The 15398-nt window shown below is 35.5% G+C and overlaps 1 protein-coding gene across 2 annotated transcripts; it reads right to left on the minus strand.

The window, feature by feature from the left end:
- Positions 1 to 12009: 12009 nt before the first annotated feature.
- Positions 12010 to 13709, minus strand: LOC122312340 (60S acidic ribosomal protein P1-like). 2 transcript variants are annotated; one of them, XM_043126912.1, is made up of 4 exons: positions 13561 to 13709; positions 13346 to 13442; positions 12508 to 12720; positions 12010 to 12247 (listed from the first exon to the last, which is right to left on the minus strand). In XM_043126912.1, exons 2-4 carry the CDS (start codon positions 13412 to 13414, stop codon positions 12191 to 12193), a joined length of 339 nt encoding a protein of 112 aa, XP_042982846.1. In that variant the 5' UTR covers positions 13415 to 13442; positions 13561 to 13709; the 3' UTR covers positions 12010 to 12190. The 2 variants fall into 2 exon arrangements, with proteins under 2 accessions (XP_042982846.1, XP_042982847.1); XM_043126913.1 differs by having other exon boundaries at positions 13556 to 13699.
- Between the last annotated feature and the right edge of the window lie 1689 nt (positions 13710 to 15398).

The following is a 15398-nucleotide window of genomic DNA, read 5'->3' on the forward strand; positions in this document are numbered from 1 at the left end:
TTTTTTAAATTTAAAATATAATAATATTAAAAAATAATATTTTATTCAATATAAATATAATCTCAATATAATAATTTTAAAATAAAATAGTAATTAGTTTTGATAGGTACAAAAAAAAATGGTGCTACTGTACTGCCTGAATAGTACCACTAATTGTTATCGCTAATTCATTTTAAACTTTTTTTTATTACATTTTTTTAATATATTTAAAAAATAAAAATTACACATACATTTAAAATTAATTTCTTAATTATTAAGTAAAAAATATAAAATAACAAGCAGTACGCTTGAAAGGTACATTTCAATAGGCAAAGTAATGTTTCTCTACAAGAAAAAGGAGGTGAGAATAACTGAAATGTTTCTGCCCATATGAGCTGAATGATTAGATCTTAGAAACTTTTTTCTTTTTTTATAATCAAAAACTTTATTAAAAAACACCAATACATCAAATGCTCTCAAACCATAAAGAATGGTGAACAAAAGAAGGAATTTCCTCCCACCAAACATTAATATCCTCAATATTCCAAGCATATCTAGCTAAGGAATGAGCTACCTCATTCATTGTCTTATTAATATGTGCCACTTGTACTTCCTGAAAACGCATAAATAGATGCTTGATCTCATCGAGCAAATTACCAGAACCAACATAGGAGGCTTTTGTGGATTGCAACTCCTAAACCACACTAAGACAATCTGTTTCAATGATCAGTTTTGAGATGCCTAGTGGAATGCAAAGCTATATCCCTCTCAAAACAGCAATGGCCTCAATCGTTGCTGCCTCATCCACCTCCATCTCAGTTTTGCTAGCAGCCATCAAAACAACTCCATTTTTATCTCGCGAAACAGCCACAATGCTAGCTCTCCTTTGATTCGCAAAAATTGCTCCATCCACATTGACTTTAAGAAACCCATATGGTGGAGCTTGCCACTTAGATATTTGTTGTAGTTGATGTCGTGATGTAATAGCTCGCACATCATTGAATGCCTTGCAGATTGATGTAGCATGCTCAGCAGCTTGCACAGGTTGTATGATATTCTGCTCCATTTACATTTGATTTCTTATGTATCATGAACTCCAACAGAGGAAGAAAGAATAGAGTTAAATCTGCCTCACTACCTTGCATCTGAATCATTCATACAGTTTGAAAAAAACTAAGAGAAGAATGAAAAAATTTGAACAATGAGAAGAATTTATAACAAACAATTTGATTAATAGGACAAATTAACAAAGCATGAGTAATATCTTCTTCATTATCCAAACAAAAACAGCATAGAGATTCTACCACCACCTTTTTCCTCTTAAGGTTCACGAGAGTGGGCAAAATTTCCTTACAAGCTTGCCAAGCAAACATTTTAATCTTCCTTGGGACTTTCATATGCCAAATTTTCTTCCAAAGATTCCTATCTTGCATCTGCATAGATGTTTACCCATCTCCACCAGCCCCAATTATATGAATCAATTTGTATGCACTTTTAACAGTGAACCTGCTATTTATTGCCCTGTCCCAAATCCACCTGTCCACACAAGGAGTTGATGATAATCAAACCTTTAGGATTTCCTTAGCTATACTTGGATTAAAGAGAGCTCTAATAAGTTGTTCATCCCATATTCAAGTTGTCGCATCAATTAAAATATCCATTATTGCTTCTTCATCAATTTTTGATCCAGTGCTTCTATCCAAATCAGGTTGTAAAATTTGGGGTCTAGGTAACCAAGGATCCTTCCAAATCTTCACCATTTCTCACCCGCCACCTACAACCTTTCAACAATCATCTCCTTGCTTCAAATATTCCTATCCATGCATAGGAATGATTGTTCCCTAAAGATGCTTGGAAAAAAAAAAACAATCGGGATAATAATTGGCCTTAAAAAGTCTTTGCATCAATGAATTCTCGTGTTGCAGAAGTCGCCAACCTTGCTTAACCAATATTGACATATTAAAGAAATGTAAATCACGAAACCACATCCCACCTCTAAATTTGGTCACACATAAATTTTTCCAACTTATCCAATGGATCTTTCTCTCCTCACTCATTTGTCCCCACCAAAACCTTGTCATCATCCTTTCTAATTCTCTGCATAAGGTCACAAGTAACTTAAAGCAGCTCATAGAATAAGTAGGTATAAATAAGACAACTGCTTTAATAAGAACCTCTCTTCCCCCTTGAGAAAGAAGTTTCTCTTTCCAACTCTGTAACTTTGACCACACTCTTGTCTTAACTTTGACCACACCCTTGTCTTAATGCCCTCAAAAGATCTAGATTTAGACCACCCCATAAAGCTTGGCAGCCCTAAATATTTATCATACTGCTGAAAAGTTCTAATACCACATAAGTGCAGCAACTCTCGCTGTTTATTGGCAGCTACATTTTTCAAAAAACCCATAGTTTTTTTTCCCTTTATTCACCTTTTGCCCTGAAGCCATCTCATATTTTGTCAACAGACCTTGAACAAATCTGGTTGTTTCAACATCAGCCCAACAGAAAAGTATGCTATCATCGGCAATGAGAATGTGAGTTACCATTGGAGCCCCTCTACCTATCAAATTTCTCTGCACCTCAGCATCTTTCAATAAAGCTATTAAGCCTTCAGTACAAAAGAGAAAAAGGTAAGGGGATAGTGGATCCTCTTGCCTAATACCCCTAGTAGGTGTAATAGTTCATGAACATGTCCATTTATTAAAACTGAAAAAGTGACAGTTTTAATACACTCCATAATAAGGTTAACAAATCTGGGAGCAAACCCTAACTTGAGCCTAATTTTCTCTAAGAAACCCCATTCAACTCTATCATAAATCTTACTTATATCTAATCTAATAGACATATACCATTTCTTTCCATGGCATTTATTTCGTAGGTAATTCACCAACTCATAGGCTATCAAAACATTGTCACTAATTAACCTCCCTCCTATAAAAGCACACTGAGATTTAGAAATAATGGCAGGTAAAACAGCCTTCAATCTATTAACAATAACCTTAGAAACAAGCTTGTAAACTTCATTACACAAGTTGATTGGGTGGTAATCAGAGACACTCACAAGTTTTCTTCTTCAAAATCAAACTTATTAGTGTATGATTTAGTTGAGATGGCAATGTACCTGTGTTAAGGGAATCCAAAACCGCAGCTGTGACAGAATCACCCACAATGTGCTAATAGGATTGAAAAAACACAGCAAACATTCCATCAGGTCATGGCGCCTTAGTTGGCTGCATTTGATCCAAAGCTAACTTTACTTCATCTGCAACAAAGGGCTTGGAAAGATCAGAATTCATTTCTGTAGTGACTCTTTTATCAACAAAGTTCAAAACATCCTCTTGATCACCCTGCACAATGGAAGTGAAGAGATCTTTGAAAAAATCAACAACCAATTCATCCCTTTGTGCACCCTCTACCAAAATTCCCCCCTCATCCTTGAGACCTCTTATGAAATTCCTTTTCCTTCGAGTAGATGCATTAGAATGGAAAAACCGTGTCTTCTAATCCCCCTCTTTTAACTACTGTACCTTGAATCTTTGGCGCCACATCACCTATTCCCTCTCAAGCCACAACTGAACTTCCCTTCAAGCTTGACTAAGACCTTTAGGATCCGGGTCATGAGAATGAATAAACTACACTCTCTTAAGCTTGGCTCTAGCCTCATTCAGATTCTTCTTAACAAACCTAAAAGAATCTCTGTTCCATATCTTAAGCTGCTCCCCACAGAGGAACTGGAACTAGACTCATGTTGACTACGTCTTTCATACACAAAACTAGGTTTGAACATTTCCATAATTGTTTGGGATTCAGAAAAACTAGGCAGAAGAGATATAGATGCAGATGGAAACTCAACATGAGATGGAAAGAAATATTGATTTTCAAATAAGATCACATTCCCGAAAACCCGTACACAACAAGCATGGGGATCATAACAAACATAACCCTTGTGAAGGATAGTATAACCAAGAAAAACACACTTAACAGACTGAGCAGTAAGTTTATATCGTTCATGAGTAGGGAGATGCACAAAACAAACACAATCAAATGTATGAAGATCAGAATATAAAGGTGAATGACCAAACAACTTAGAGAAATGAGAAACATGATTTAACGTAGGAGAGGGTAAGCGATTGATCAAATGAACTACAGTAGAAAGTGCTTCACACCAAAAATGAGAAGGAACAGATGATTCAAGTAAAAGAGTTCTTACCACATTAAGAATGTGGCGATTTTTCCTCTCAGCAACACCGTTTTGCTATGATGTCGAAGGACAAGAACGTTGATAGATGATCCCTTTGCTTTGAAGAATGTCCTGAAACTCATTAGACATATATTCGCCACCAGAATCAGAGCGCAAGGCCTTGATGCTGGCAGATAATTGAGTCTCAATAAGTACAAGAAAGCGCTTAAAGACTGAAAAAACTTCAGCCTTAGTCCAGAGGAAGTAAACCCAAGTAAAGCAACTAGAGTCATCAATGAAAGTAACAAAGTACTTGTAATATGCATGAGAAACAATAGGTGTAATCCCCCAAACATCACTATAAATAATTGAATAATATCAAAACATTGTGAGGCACGAGATGCATGATGAGGAAAAGGTAGCACTTTACTTTTGCCAAGTTTGTATGATGTACAATCGGAAGAAAGATCAAGAGAAGAATATGCTTTATTTTCCAATAATCTAGAATTAAACAAAGTACGAAGTACATCAGAATTTGGGTGGCCAAGACATCTATGCCACATCTTATTTCTAGAACCAACAACATTATATGAAAAGGAAAGTAAAGGAAAACTAGAAATAATAGTAGAAGGAGAAACATGAAGAGAAAAGAGTCATCCCACTAATTTAGGCTCCTTTGCAATCATCTTCCCTAACACTTGATCCTGCACAACACAATTAGAACGGGAGAAATTGACATTAAAATTATTATCAACCAATTTACCAACAGAAATAAGATTTTTGGAGAGGTTAGGAGACACAAAAACATCAGTTAAGGAAGAGGAAATATCACCAACAGCACTGATAGGCAGATAACTGCCATCAGCAGTGTTAATTTTCAGATTTCCATCATAATTTCTGACATTGGAAAAAGAACAGTATTGGCCATATGGTTAGAGGCTCCAGAGTTAAAATACCATGGCTTAGAAGAATTGTACGATTACTTGAGAGCCCAAAAGCAGAAATGATCATCTGTTGTACCATTTCAGGAGTGAGTGTGTTCGGGTTTGCTAAGGCTGTAGGAACAGGAATAAGAACAACCGGCGAGGCAGCAAGCAATGCAGCAAAACTAGAGGCACCAATGGAGGCATGATAAGCATTACCCTGCTTCCTTTCAGGCCTAATAGGACAAGCAGAAATGATATGACCTTATTTCTTGCAATAGTTACAAAACTTCTTGGGACAATCCCGAGCAATATGATCAAAAGCTTTACAACTAAAGCACTGGACAACACGCATGTCTCGACCGTTATTCCACCCATGTGCTGCATAAGCCAAAGAAACAGGTGCACTAACATTAGCCCAATGTTCCATGGTAGCTTGAGTTACAATACGCTGCTCCTCACACAAAAGTTCACTCAAGCAGGCATCCAGAGATGGTACAGGATGACAATTCATCATATTAGACCATGTAATTTCAAAGTCGGGTTGTAGCTTCATCAAGAATTGATTGCGCTTGCTGGTTGCATGCACTACTTCGACAGCAGAGAGAGCTGCAGCGGGAACATTATTAGCATAAATAATGTCAGAATAATCAGCCCAAAGAGTTTGAAAACCAGAAAAATATTCCTCAATTGAGAGACTTCCTTGTGTGAAATTGGCCATATCAAAATCCAATTGAAAATGCCTAGCAAAGTTGTCTTGATTGTAAACCGTGTTGAGATAATTTCACATAGCAGTAGCAGTTTTATAAGGCCTCAGATTGAGAACAAGGTGAGGTTCAACCGAGGTAAGAATCCAGGTCATAACCCGAGCATCCTTAATTTCCCACTTAGACAAAGCCTCGGCATCACGAGGTGCGGGATTACTCCCATCAATATGACCCCACAATTCTTTTCCTTTAACAAATAATTTAAATTGAAACTCCTAATTACACAATAATTTTTGCCAGTAAATCTAATATGAAACGATTCCAACTTATCTGATGACATGATGCAACCAAGAGACAAGGAAATAGGCACAAGAAAATTGGAACTTGCATGGAAAAAAAATGGCACAAACAAGCATGCACCAGGAAATATATTACACTGAAAGACAAACAATGAAAGTGCATTGAAAGGAAGCACAAACCATAAACTGCCGAGATACACCCTGGAACCAAAAACGTGCAATAGAAAGTTCCAAAATCAACCAGAAATCATTAGCAGAGGTGTCAAAAACAAGAGCCCATACCAAAAAGACCAAAAAACAGCCACAGACAGCGCCAATAATGCAAGAAAGGAACAAAATTTCATGAAACCTGCTCTTAACACCATGTCAAAACACTCGGAAAACCTAAGAGAAACAAAGAATCTTTTGGAAAAATGACTCTGTGAGTATATCTACTTTCCTTATCGTGAGTTCCACCTATATACAGAAGTATGTGCTATACACGGAGTCTAACTGATTCCTAATATTCAGTATCTATACATGGTAAGCCAATCTGTATAGCTAATATTAATAGAGTCCTAAATTATATAAATTTCTAAAATTGTATACGGTAACATTAATCTCCTCGTTTAACTATTGCACTAGCTTCGTGGATAATAGCTCCTCTATATTTAAATGAAAAAATCTAGTTGCAAGCACAATTATACACTAATATGTGCAGCAATCTATTGTGATTGGTCAAAAAGTAGATTTTATTAAACACAGTGCTAATTTAAATTTTAAGTATGTAGGAATCAGTATTGGTACGCAGATTAGTACGAGACTTTGCTTGTATGTAGCAAAACTCTATTTAAATTCCTTTGAGTAACCGATGTATCTATTCTCAGAGATGCTACCTTGACTCTCAGCCCCACAATTAACCACCGTGGACGGTTGTTGGCGACCAATCAAAACCAGTGTTGGACTAGCATGACCAAGATCCCGCAACCACTATCCATACGGCAATTGCCCATTTGACTCCTCCCACTGGCCAACCTGCTCGCAATCCCTCTGTACATGTCCAATTTGTCCACATATGTAACATAACTTCGGCAGTCATTCATACGAAAACCGTACCCAGTAAGTCCCTAGCCCTCTGAGGTTGACTCTTCCCTCGTAGAAGACGCTTAGAGACATCAATACAAATTCGCACCCTCATAAACTCCCCCCATTCGCACTACCCATCAAGCAAATCCACCTCCAAAACTTTTCCCAAAGTCTCACCAATTTTACATCCAATCTGCTGACTACATGCCATAAGTGGAAGATCATGGATATGCACCCAATCTTAGAAACTTGAAGGAAAAGAACATGTACCAATATCCAACAGAAATTTTGTGCAATCTCTTTAGTTCACTTTCTATGTTGTTTTCAATTTTTACTGTTATTTTGTTTATGGGGTTTTAACCTGAATAAACATCTGTTTTTCTTTCCGTATCTCAGGAAGTATCTTTGACCTTTATTGCTCAAGTTGGTGCATTCGAGCTGGTAAATCATGTTGCTTTACTTTTCTTGACTCAGTTAGTTAATTTGTTTTTCTTGGTAATTTGATTCACACATCCAGCTGGATGAAGACAACCATTTGTAACTAATCCCAATGTTTGAGTTACCATTTCAACTTGTCGTTTTAGATTGCTTTCCAAAAGTATTCTTTCATTTTATGAAATCTAGACTCGATAGTGGATCTGTTTTATCAAAGTTGCATTCTAATGTATCTAAAACAGTGAAATCGAAAAGAGGTGATGGCCAGCTGAGCTGACTGCCTGTGAGGTGTTGCTTTACCATCATGAACATATGGGTATCCCATGGGAAAATGCAGAACTTGGAGTGCGGAAAGGAATGTGGGGAACTGTCAAGAACATAGAGCCAAAAGCAAGAGCATCAGGTGCACCTATCTCTCGGCCAGCCTTTATGGCCCGGATCAACTCCAAAAGTAGTTCAGAGGACCTAAGATCCTTTGGTGGGGCTTGAACAAATCACCAGGGAGGATTATATCAAAGCTCCTCATTGTTTGGTGGGGCGGTTGTACTTGCTTGTAGTCTTGATCGAGGACTCTTGACTAATGCATTTATATTTGGTGTAGCCAGAAGGTTTGCAAATGTAGGAAGTGGAAAATGAAGGAGAATGTGAAAATGTTACTCATCTTGTAAGAGTTGCCATGTCATTCTGTTCAAGTGAGAGAGTTTATCAGAATTCTGTCTGGCAAACACTTTATATAGAGAGGGGATAAAAGGTTGTATCTTTTAGGGTTTTTTTTCTAATATTTTAGAAATTTGACCACATGCACCACTGTATATATGAAAGCAGGATTTTTGTTTAAAAGAACAGGCTTCCCATTGCAGGTAGTTTGGGGTTTTTACCAATGTTGGTTTCAGTGTTTTCATCGCTTATGTTCATATATCTTCATCTTCCTCTGAGCATTTTCATAAATAAATATGATATTGTATTGCATGAAATGCTTTCTATGTTATTCATTAGGAATTATTACCCCCTCATTTAAACCAAAAGGTAATCTATTAAAATTATTGAATTTGATACAGTATCTGATCTGAAGCAACCTGAGGATCATGCTTGTATCTGTCTTGTCTCACATTAAAGTATCCAAACATCTCAGTTTTGGCTTTGAATCTACCTCAAATCTTGCTTTCCTCATCTTGATTGATGATAGAATTGTATTAATATTGGGATAAATTCCACAAAATTGATGTCATGTTAAATAGAACACAATGCTGGTATGACACTGAAATTTGATATCTATCCTCTTTCAGTATCATTTGGATCAATGCTCTGGAGGTTCTAGCACTAAGCTTTCCATCTCACTCATAAATTCTCTGTAAAATAACAAAATGTGCCACTCAATACCTTGCAGAAATTATTCTGATCCCACTCATTAACAACACATTTTACTTTTGGGTATGTAATTTTTAGTAAGCATTCTGTATGTATCTCAAAACGCAACAAAAAGATGAAATAGAACTTTTCATTCGGTGATTTAAGGCAATTGTTTCCCGGAACAATATGAGAAGAAACAGATAAACAACACAACGAAAAACCAGTACTCTGTTCTTTTGGTTGGAAAAAGATTTTCTACCTTATTTCTTCATTAATTTCTCTTCTTTTTAGGACATCCGCTAATTCTTGAATAAGGTAGATGAATCTTAGATGGCTAAACAAATCATCTTTGCTGAACAGTTTTGACAGAAACTAAAGAATTGTGATCTGCAGCACTAGTTTTCACACAGCAGAACTACCAACCCACCAAAGTTTCAAAGCAGTGCAATCCATCGAACTGTGGTGCTAACTTTGGCATCCTTGAGGTCTTCACCTCTTCCTTTGCTTCTGTCACCATATTTCTGATATATGCCCCAATCCCACCTCCATGTTCCTGGATGTAAAACAAGCACAGTATAGTTTTAAAACTCCAAAGAAAAGGAAGTTGGGGTTGCAGGATGATAAAAAAAGCTTAGAGATGGCACTGGCTAATTGTACGAGGATTTGTTACCTGCGGTTGTGTAGAGGGTTTTCTATCCAAGAAATAAAGAGCAGCAGCAGCAACAAAAGCAGGCACGGTTGCATAAATAGTACCCAAAGCCATTGCACCTTGGAAGAGAGCTTCTATGATTCTTAGAAGAGACAATCTGACCTTAATGGCACATATATAGAGAGGGAGGGAGAAAGTACAGCAAAGGTTTCAGGATGGATGCCTTGGTGGTGAAGTTAAGCAAGGAATGGTGTGAAAAGGAGGAAAATGGTGGAAGAAAGCGCAAGGAAGGAGGAGAAGATTAATGTTAGAAACTACAATACTACTACACCATTATCTACTTTGCTGATGTCGGTGTCTGTGTCTATAATCTTTGGATTTTAGTCTTTGCTAATGAGAATAAATCTAAGGATTATTGAGCATTGTCCCAACAACAGAATGAAATAATGCAACTTTGAATGGAATAAAAGGCTCGTTATTAGACTCCATTTTGCTTGTAAGGCCAAGAGTAACCTTCCTAATACTTCATTTAAAAATGTTTTGATTTATTGATTGAGAAATTCTATTCTTCGTCTTAAATTTTATCAAATACCATTTAAAAAATTATGTTTTGACTAATTTTTTATTTAAATAATTGATCCGTAAAATCAAAGACGAAAGCAATCATTATCAGCACCGTCTATTATCAAAATGCATTGATCCAACCCCACTTGAAATTTCATGGCATGGCACGGACAAGAAGAGGATAACCTTATCTTGTGGAGTAACTTTACATATAATTAAAGTAAGCCACGTCATATGAAGTGCGCCGACCACAACCATTGCTAATATGTTATAAAAAGATTATTATCCTTATTATTATTATTATTATTATTATTATTATTGTTTCTTGAAGATTTTACGATCTTATTGATGCTTGTATATTGGATAGCGTTTGGAATAGGGCTGGGAGTGGATGAGTTGGGAATTGGGAATCCCTGTCATCCATAGTCAATGAATGTCTTTTCGGAGTAATGCACTAGTTTAGTAATTCTAGGTAGATTAGTAGAATATGCAAGAGTGTTACAATCTCTTGTTAATACAATTATATTATTTTAAATTTTATTTTAACTTTATTGATGATTTGTATTCAACAGTCTAATACAATTATATTATTTTAAATTTTATTTTAATTTTATTTTAATTTTATTGATGATTTGATGTGTTTGAATATAATAAAAAAATATTATTATATTTGAAGTTCTTTATCCAATTTATCATTAAAAATTTAATTTTTTTTATATAAATTCTGTATTTATTCAATTTTTTTAATTTTTTATATAAATTTTTTATTTATTTAATTTTTTTAAAAATGATTACTTGCGCTTGTATTCTCAAGATTGTAACTATCATTTCTCATCAAATATATAGGATATTTTGTTCAAACGATTACAGAGGACTATGAATATCTCTTTAGTTGCAACCTCTCGATTTGAAAGTCAAGTGGGAGTGACAATATGTTACACGACCTATTAACTCAACATGAGCACGACACGATAATAGCAGGTTAGGGTTTAGTCTTAACGGGTTCGGGTCAAAACCGATTGACCCATTAAGACACGATTGCTTAACGGGTTGATAACGGGTCAACCCGTTATGACACGATAAGAAAATTAAAGTTACAATTATACCCTTCTACCTAAAAGTAAAATTATTAAAATTTTAATTCCAAATATTTTTATTATTTAGATCCCTTCAAATCCGAAACCCCCAAAAATTGAGCCCAATAATTCGAAGAAACAAATTCCCGAGAGTCCCAAAACAATTAACACTCGACGAGTAAGGAGTGAAAGCACAATCACTATGTCCTAAGAGATTGAACGGGGGTGTGGGTATTTGGTTTGAAAGAGGTCTACGGAACAGGTATTGGAGAAGAGGAACGAGTTCGACGTTTGAGGCAATCGGGTGCACACAAGCCCTGTACCTAAAATTGGTCGAAATTCAACCGACCCGCATTCAACTTTCAGTTCAGCATGCAATGATGTCACACGTTTATGTAAAACAATAATAAGGTTTTACAAACCACAATTAGAGTATATACAGGTGAAATATGTACAGGACTTGGAATAAACAAAAAATAGATGATTAAAACCTAAGATGTTATTTGTTCTAGGTTTCCATTCATAAAAAACACCCAGTGCAAGAGGGCTTATCACAAGAAAAACACAAAATCCGAAAAAGAGCATAAAAACAAGCCTAAGATTCAAAATCTCTTACTTGATTTGTAGGGAAAATGGTCAGCTTGGTAGAGAGAATTCAGTGGCCCAACCCACCCCACCTCTGAATTCTACAAGTTATACCATGGAGCTGCCTTTGCGCATATTTCAATGTGAAGTAAAATTTGATTTCATAGCTTAGAAGATTTGAGAACCAAACCCAAAACTTAACAAAATCATAAAACTCCCGCTAGATTTGAATCAGAACTCCATAACCGTATTTAATTGTCATTTCAATTTGCACCACTCTAAGGATAACTACTAAAAACAGAGCAAAAAATCAACGAGGCCACCACTCAGGTCTTAACCTGCCTAGCAGAATAGAAGAAAACAAATTGGTAGAACAACCTAATCAAACAAGCTGAATCCCATGTCGTCATCCTCGCTCTCTTCCTTTGGCTCTTCCTGTTTACACCATTAAAAAGGGGAACTAAATCATAACCCAGATCAAATAAAAAGACAACTTCTACCCAATTCCTTTTTTTTAATAAAAGAATCATATGTATCAATCTTTTCTGCTATTAGAGGTTATATTTTACTTTCAATACGAGACAAGACCAATGTGCAACGTCCAGAAGTGCACTTTTATAGCCATAAAATTTGATATCCTTGCATAGCATAATGCAAGCCAGGCACCAAAGTATCAAGACCAGATCAACGTATACCTTCTTTTCTTCGACTGCAGGAGCAGCAGCAGCGGCAGCACCACCAGCAGGAGCAGACAAAGCTACTGGAGCAGCAGCACCACCACCCGCAGCACCAGCATTCAGAATGAGGTCTTCAATGTTCCTCTTCTCGGCAAGCTTTGCAAAAAGGCTAGGCCAGTAAGACTCAACAGAGACGCCTGCAGCTTTTACCAACGTCGCAATCTTCTCTGCCTGTCAAAGAATTATTACATAATTAAACAGTAATCAACAAAATTGCATTAAATTTGCATCGATGCATAGAAGACAAGGGTGAATTAAAATATGGGTTTCATCTTCCATAAAAGATTTCATTTAAAAAAACGAATGACAAAATAAAAATAAGAACACATCAACTTGATAACGTACAGCATTCCTATATATTAAAGAATTAGTTTAACAACACTAATAAATGTCATAACACAAATAATATAAAAGTATTCCAAAAAGCTAATCGACCAAGACGTACAGCTTCCCAACAAAAAATACTAATCAACTTAATATACTATACACAAAAATTTAATATAATAATGGTAAGCACGATAGAGTACCAAGGGATCTTACATTTATCTGGCGCTGAAAAAAACTATCTTCGTTAGCAAAATAAGAGACCAAAAAACCACAACAGAATTTCGCAGAGTTTTTCAAAAGACAAAAAGAAGTGGACCACAATGAATCTAATCTAATCTCACATCCATAGCCCATATAAACAACATTTTAGAAATCTACATCTAATGAACCTAAAATCCGATAACTTTGCACCAGGGCAAAAAAAAAAAAAAAAAAATCCCCTTTCGGAATTAAAAGATGCGGGACTTACAGTGATTGCGATCCCATCGTCGTGGAGAATCAAGGAGGCGTAGGTACAAGCAAGCTCACTGGAAGACATTGTAGCAGCACTGAGATTCAATCACAACCTTCAAATAATAGAAGATCAAGAAAGCCAACATAAAATTAGTTCAAACTGATGATTAACAACAAAAGAGATTGAAAAAGAGACTTGAAGGAAGGGGAGCACGAGAGAGAGAACCTAACTGAACAGAACAGGCGATTGAGGCGAAAGCGAGAACCTTTGGGTAAAGATATCGCTACGGCTTTGAAGATGCATATATATTTGGCGAGGGTTAGGAACTTAGGGTTAGGGTTTTGATCTTAGCATGCCGGAGTGGGCTCTCAAAACTTGATCAGATACTATAACGGGCCTTAGCTTCATAAGAAACACGAATACAAAAGCCCATACACCTGCCGTCTTCTTTTCTTTTTTTCTTTTAATTAATATATATAGATGTCTATATTAATTAAAAGAAAAACTTTAACAAAATTAAGTATCTTAAAATATCTTAAAATAAAAATTAAACATTAAAATTTGGATAGAAAAAACTTCAACTTAACCATTTTCTAAGCATTTTTCAGAATATACACCAAAAATGAAAATAAAATCATAAAGTGGAGGCAAATACATAATCACATATATTTATATGGATTGATTTGGAAAGCAAAGACAAATCACTTAGAGAAGAGATGAGAAGAGCATTCTATGGACAAAAGTAATTCAATTATTTTGTAACTCAACTGCAACAAACTGAGTAGGCCGAAGAAGAGAAAGAGAATGAAAAGTTGGGAGTTGTTTGTTATGCTGTTTATGTTTCTCGACTAAAAGCCACAGAGAGATCGATGGTGAGAAAGAGAGAAGGGAAGGACTCAAGATTGAGAGAGGGAGGAACGGGCTCAATGCAAAACAACAGTAATTGTAATGTGTAAACAAACCCACAATAAAATATAATGATGTGTCACCCTCTCATTAGAAGGTGTAAAAGGCTCAAAAGCATTTCGTCTAGTTTGAAGATAAACTCTTGGCATTAATATGATTAGAACTTATATAATTCAGGATTAACAAAAAAAAAAAAAACAACATTCTTTTTTATTTAAATCAAAAAACATGAAATTCGACAGCTTTCCCACTACATAGTGGCCAAAAAATTCTAGGCACTGCAAGGTATATTTTGCCACCAAAGCTAGAGTATTCTGGCCACTGCTCAATTTAGGTGGCCAGTTTGTGGTGACTAGGTGACCACTTTGTGGTGGTTGAGTAATGCGAATTTTTTAATTATTAATATTAAAAAATTTATAATTTATTTTTTAATATGATTTTTTGAGTTTTTGGGTGTTAAAAAGGATTTTTGAAAGGTTTTAACATCTTATATATTTTGTGTTTGGAAATGAGAAAAATATCTACAACTTTTTTGTATCTAAATTGCATTTTGGAAATCAATGTGTTTTCATAAAGGCTTTTGAATTGGGTAGCCCAACCCAACATTCATTCGCAAATCCTGTAGTAAGCTTGAGACTGCTCAACCTCAAAAGCTAATTGGCGTACCGTTAACATTTTTTTAATATAGGCTCGCTCTTTCTTTTTCTAAAGAATCCACACACCTACCTTTACTTAGTAGGGCCTTCTCTAATAGCACTAGTGGTAGATTTAATAAAATAAAAATTTGACTAAAATTTAACTAAATTGTATAAAAATAGGCTATAGTAGACTCAATAAAATTGCAGTATTTTTACCTTTTATTAATTTTACTGGCCAAATTTATTAAGCTATAACTACTTGCCAAAATATTATTTTGGCATAAAAGATTTCCTCTCCCGCGTGCTATTCATTTCACGCGTTCTTGAGAAATACTCCATTTCATTTGGTTCATGAGAAATCATTGACAAGGAGTAGAGTATAATGTGTTGAATGGTCTGCTTTTTAATTAGAGTTTTGCTATATACAAACACAGTCACTTACTAATCTGTATATCAATACTGATTCATTCATACTTAAAATTTAAATTAATATTATTTTCAATAAAATTTACTTTTTGACCAAT

The sequence above is a fragment of the Carya illinoinensis genome, chromosome 6 (genome assembly GCF_018687715.1).
Source record: "Carya illinoinensis cultivar Pawnee chromosome 6, C.illinoinensisPawnee_v1, whole genome shotgun sequence".
Classification (NCBI taxonomy): Eukaryota; Viridiplantae; Streptophyta; class Magnoliopsida; order Fagales; family Juglandaceae; genus Carya; species Carya illinoinensis.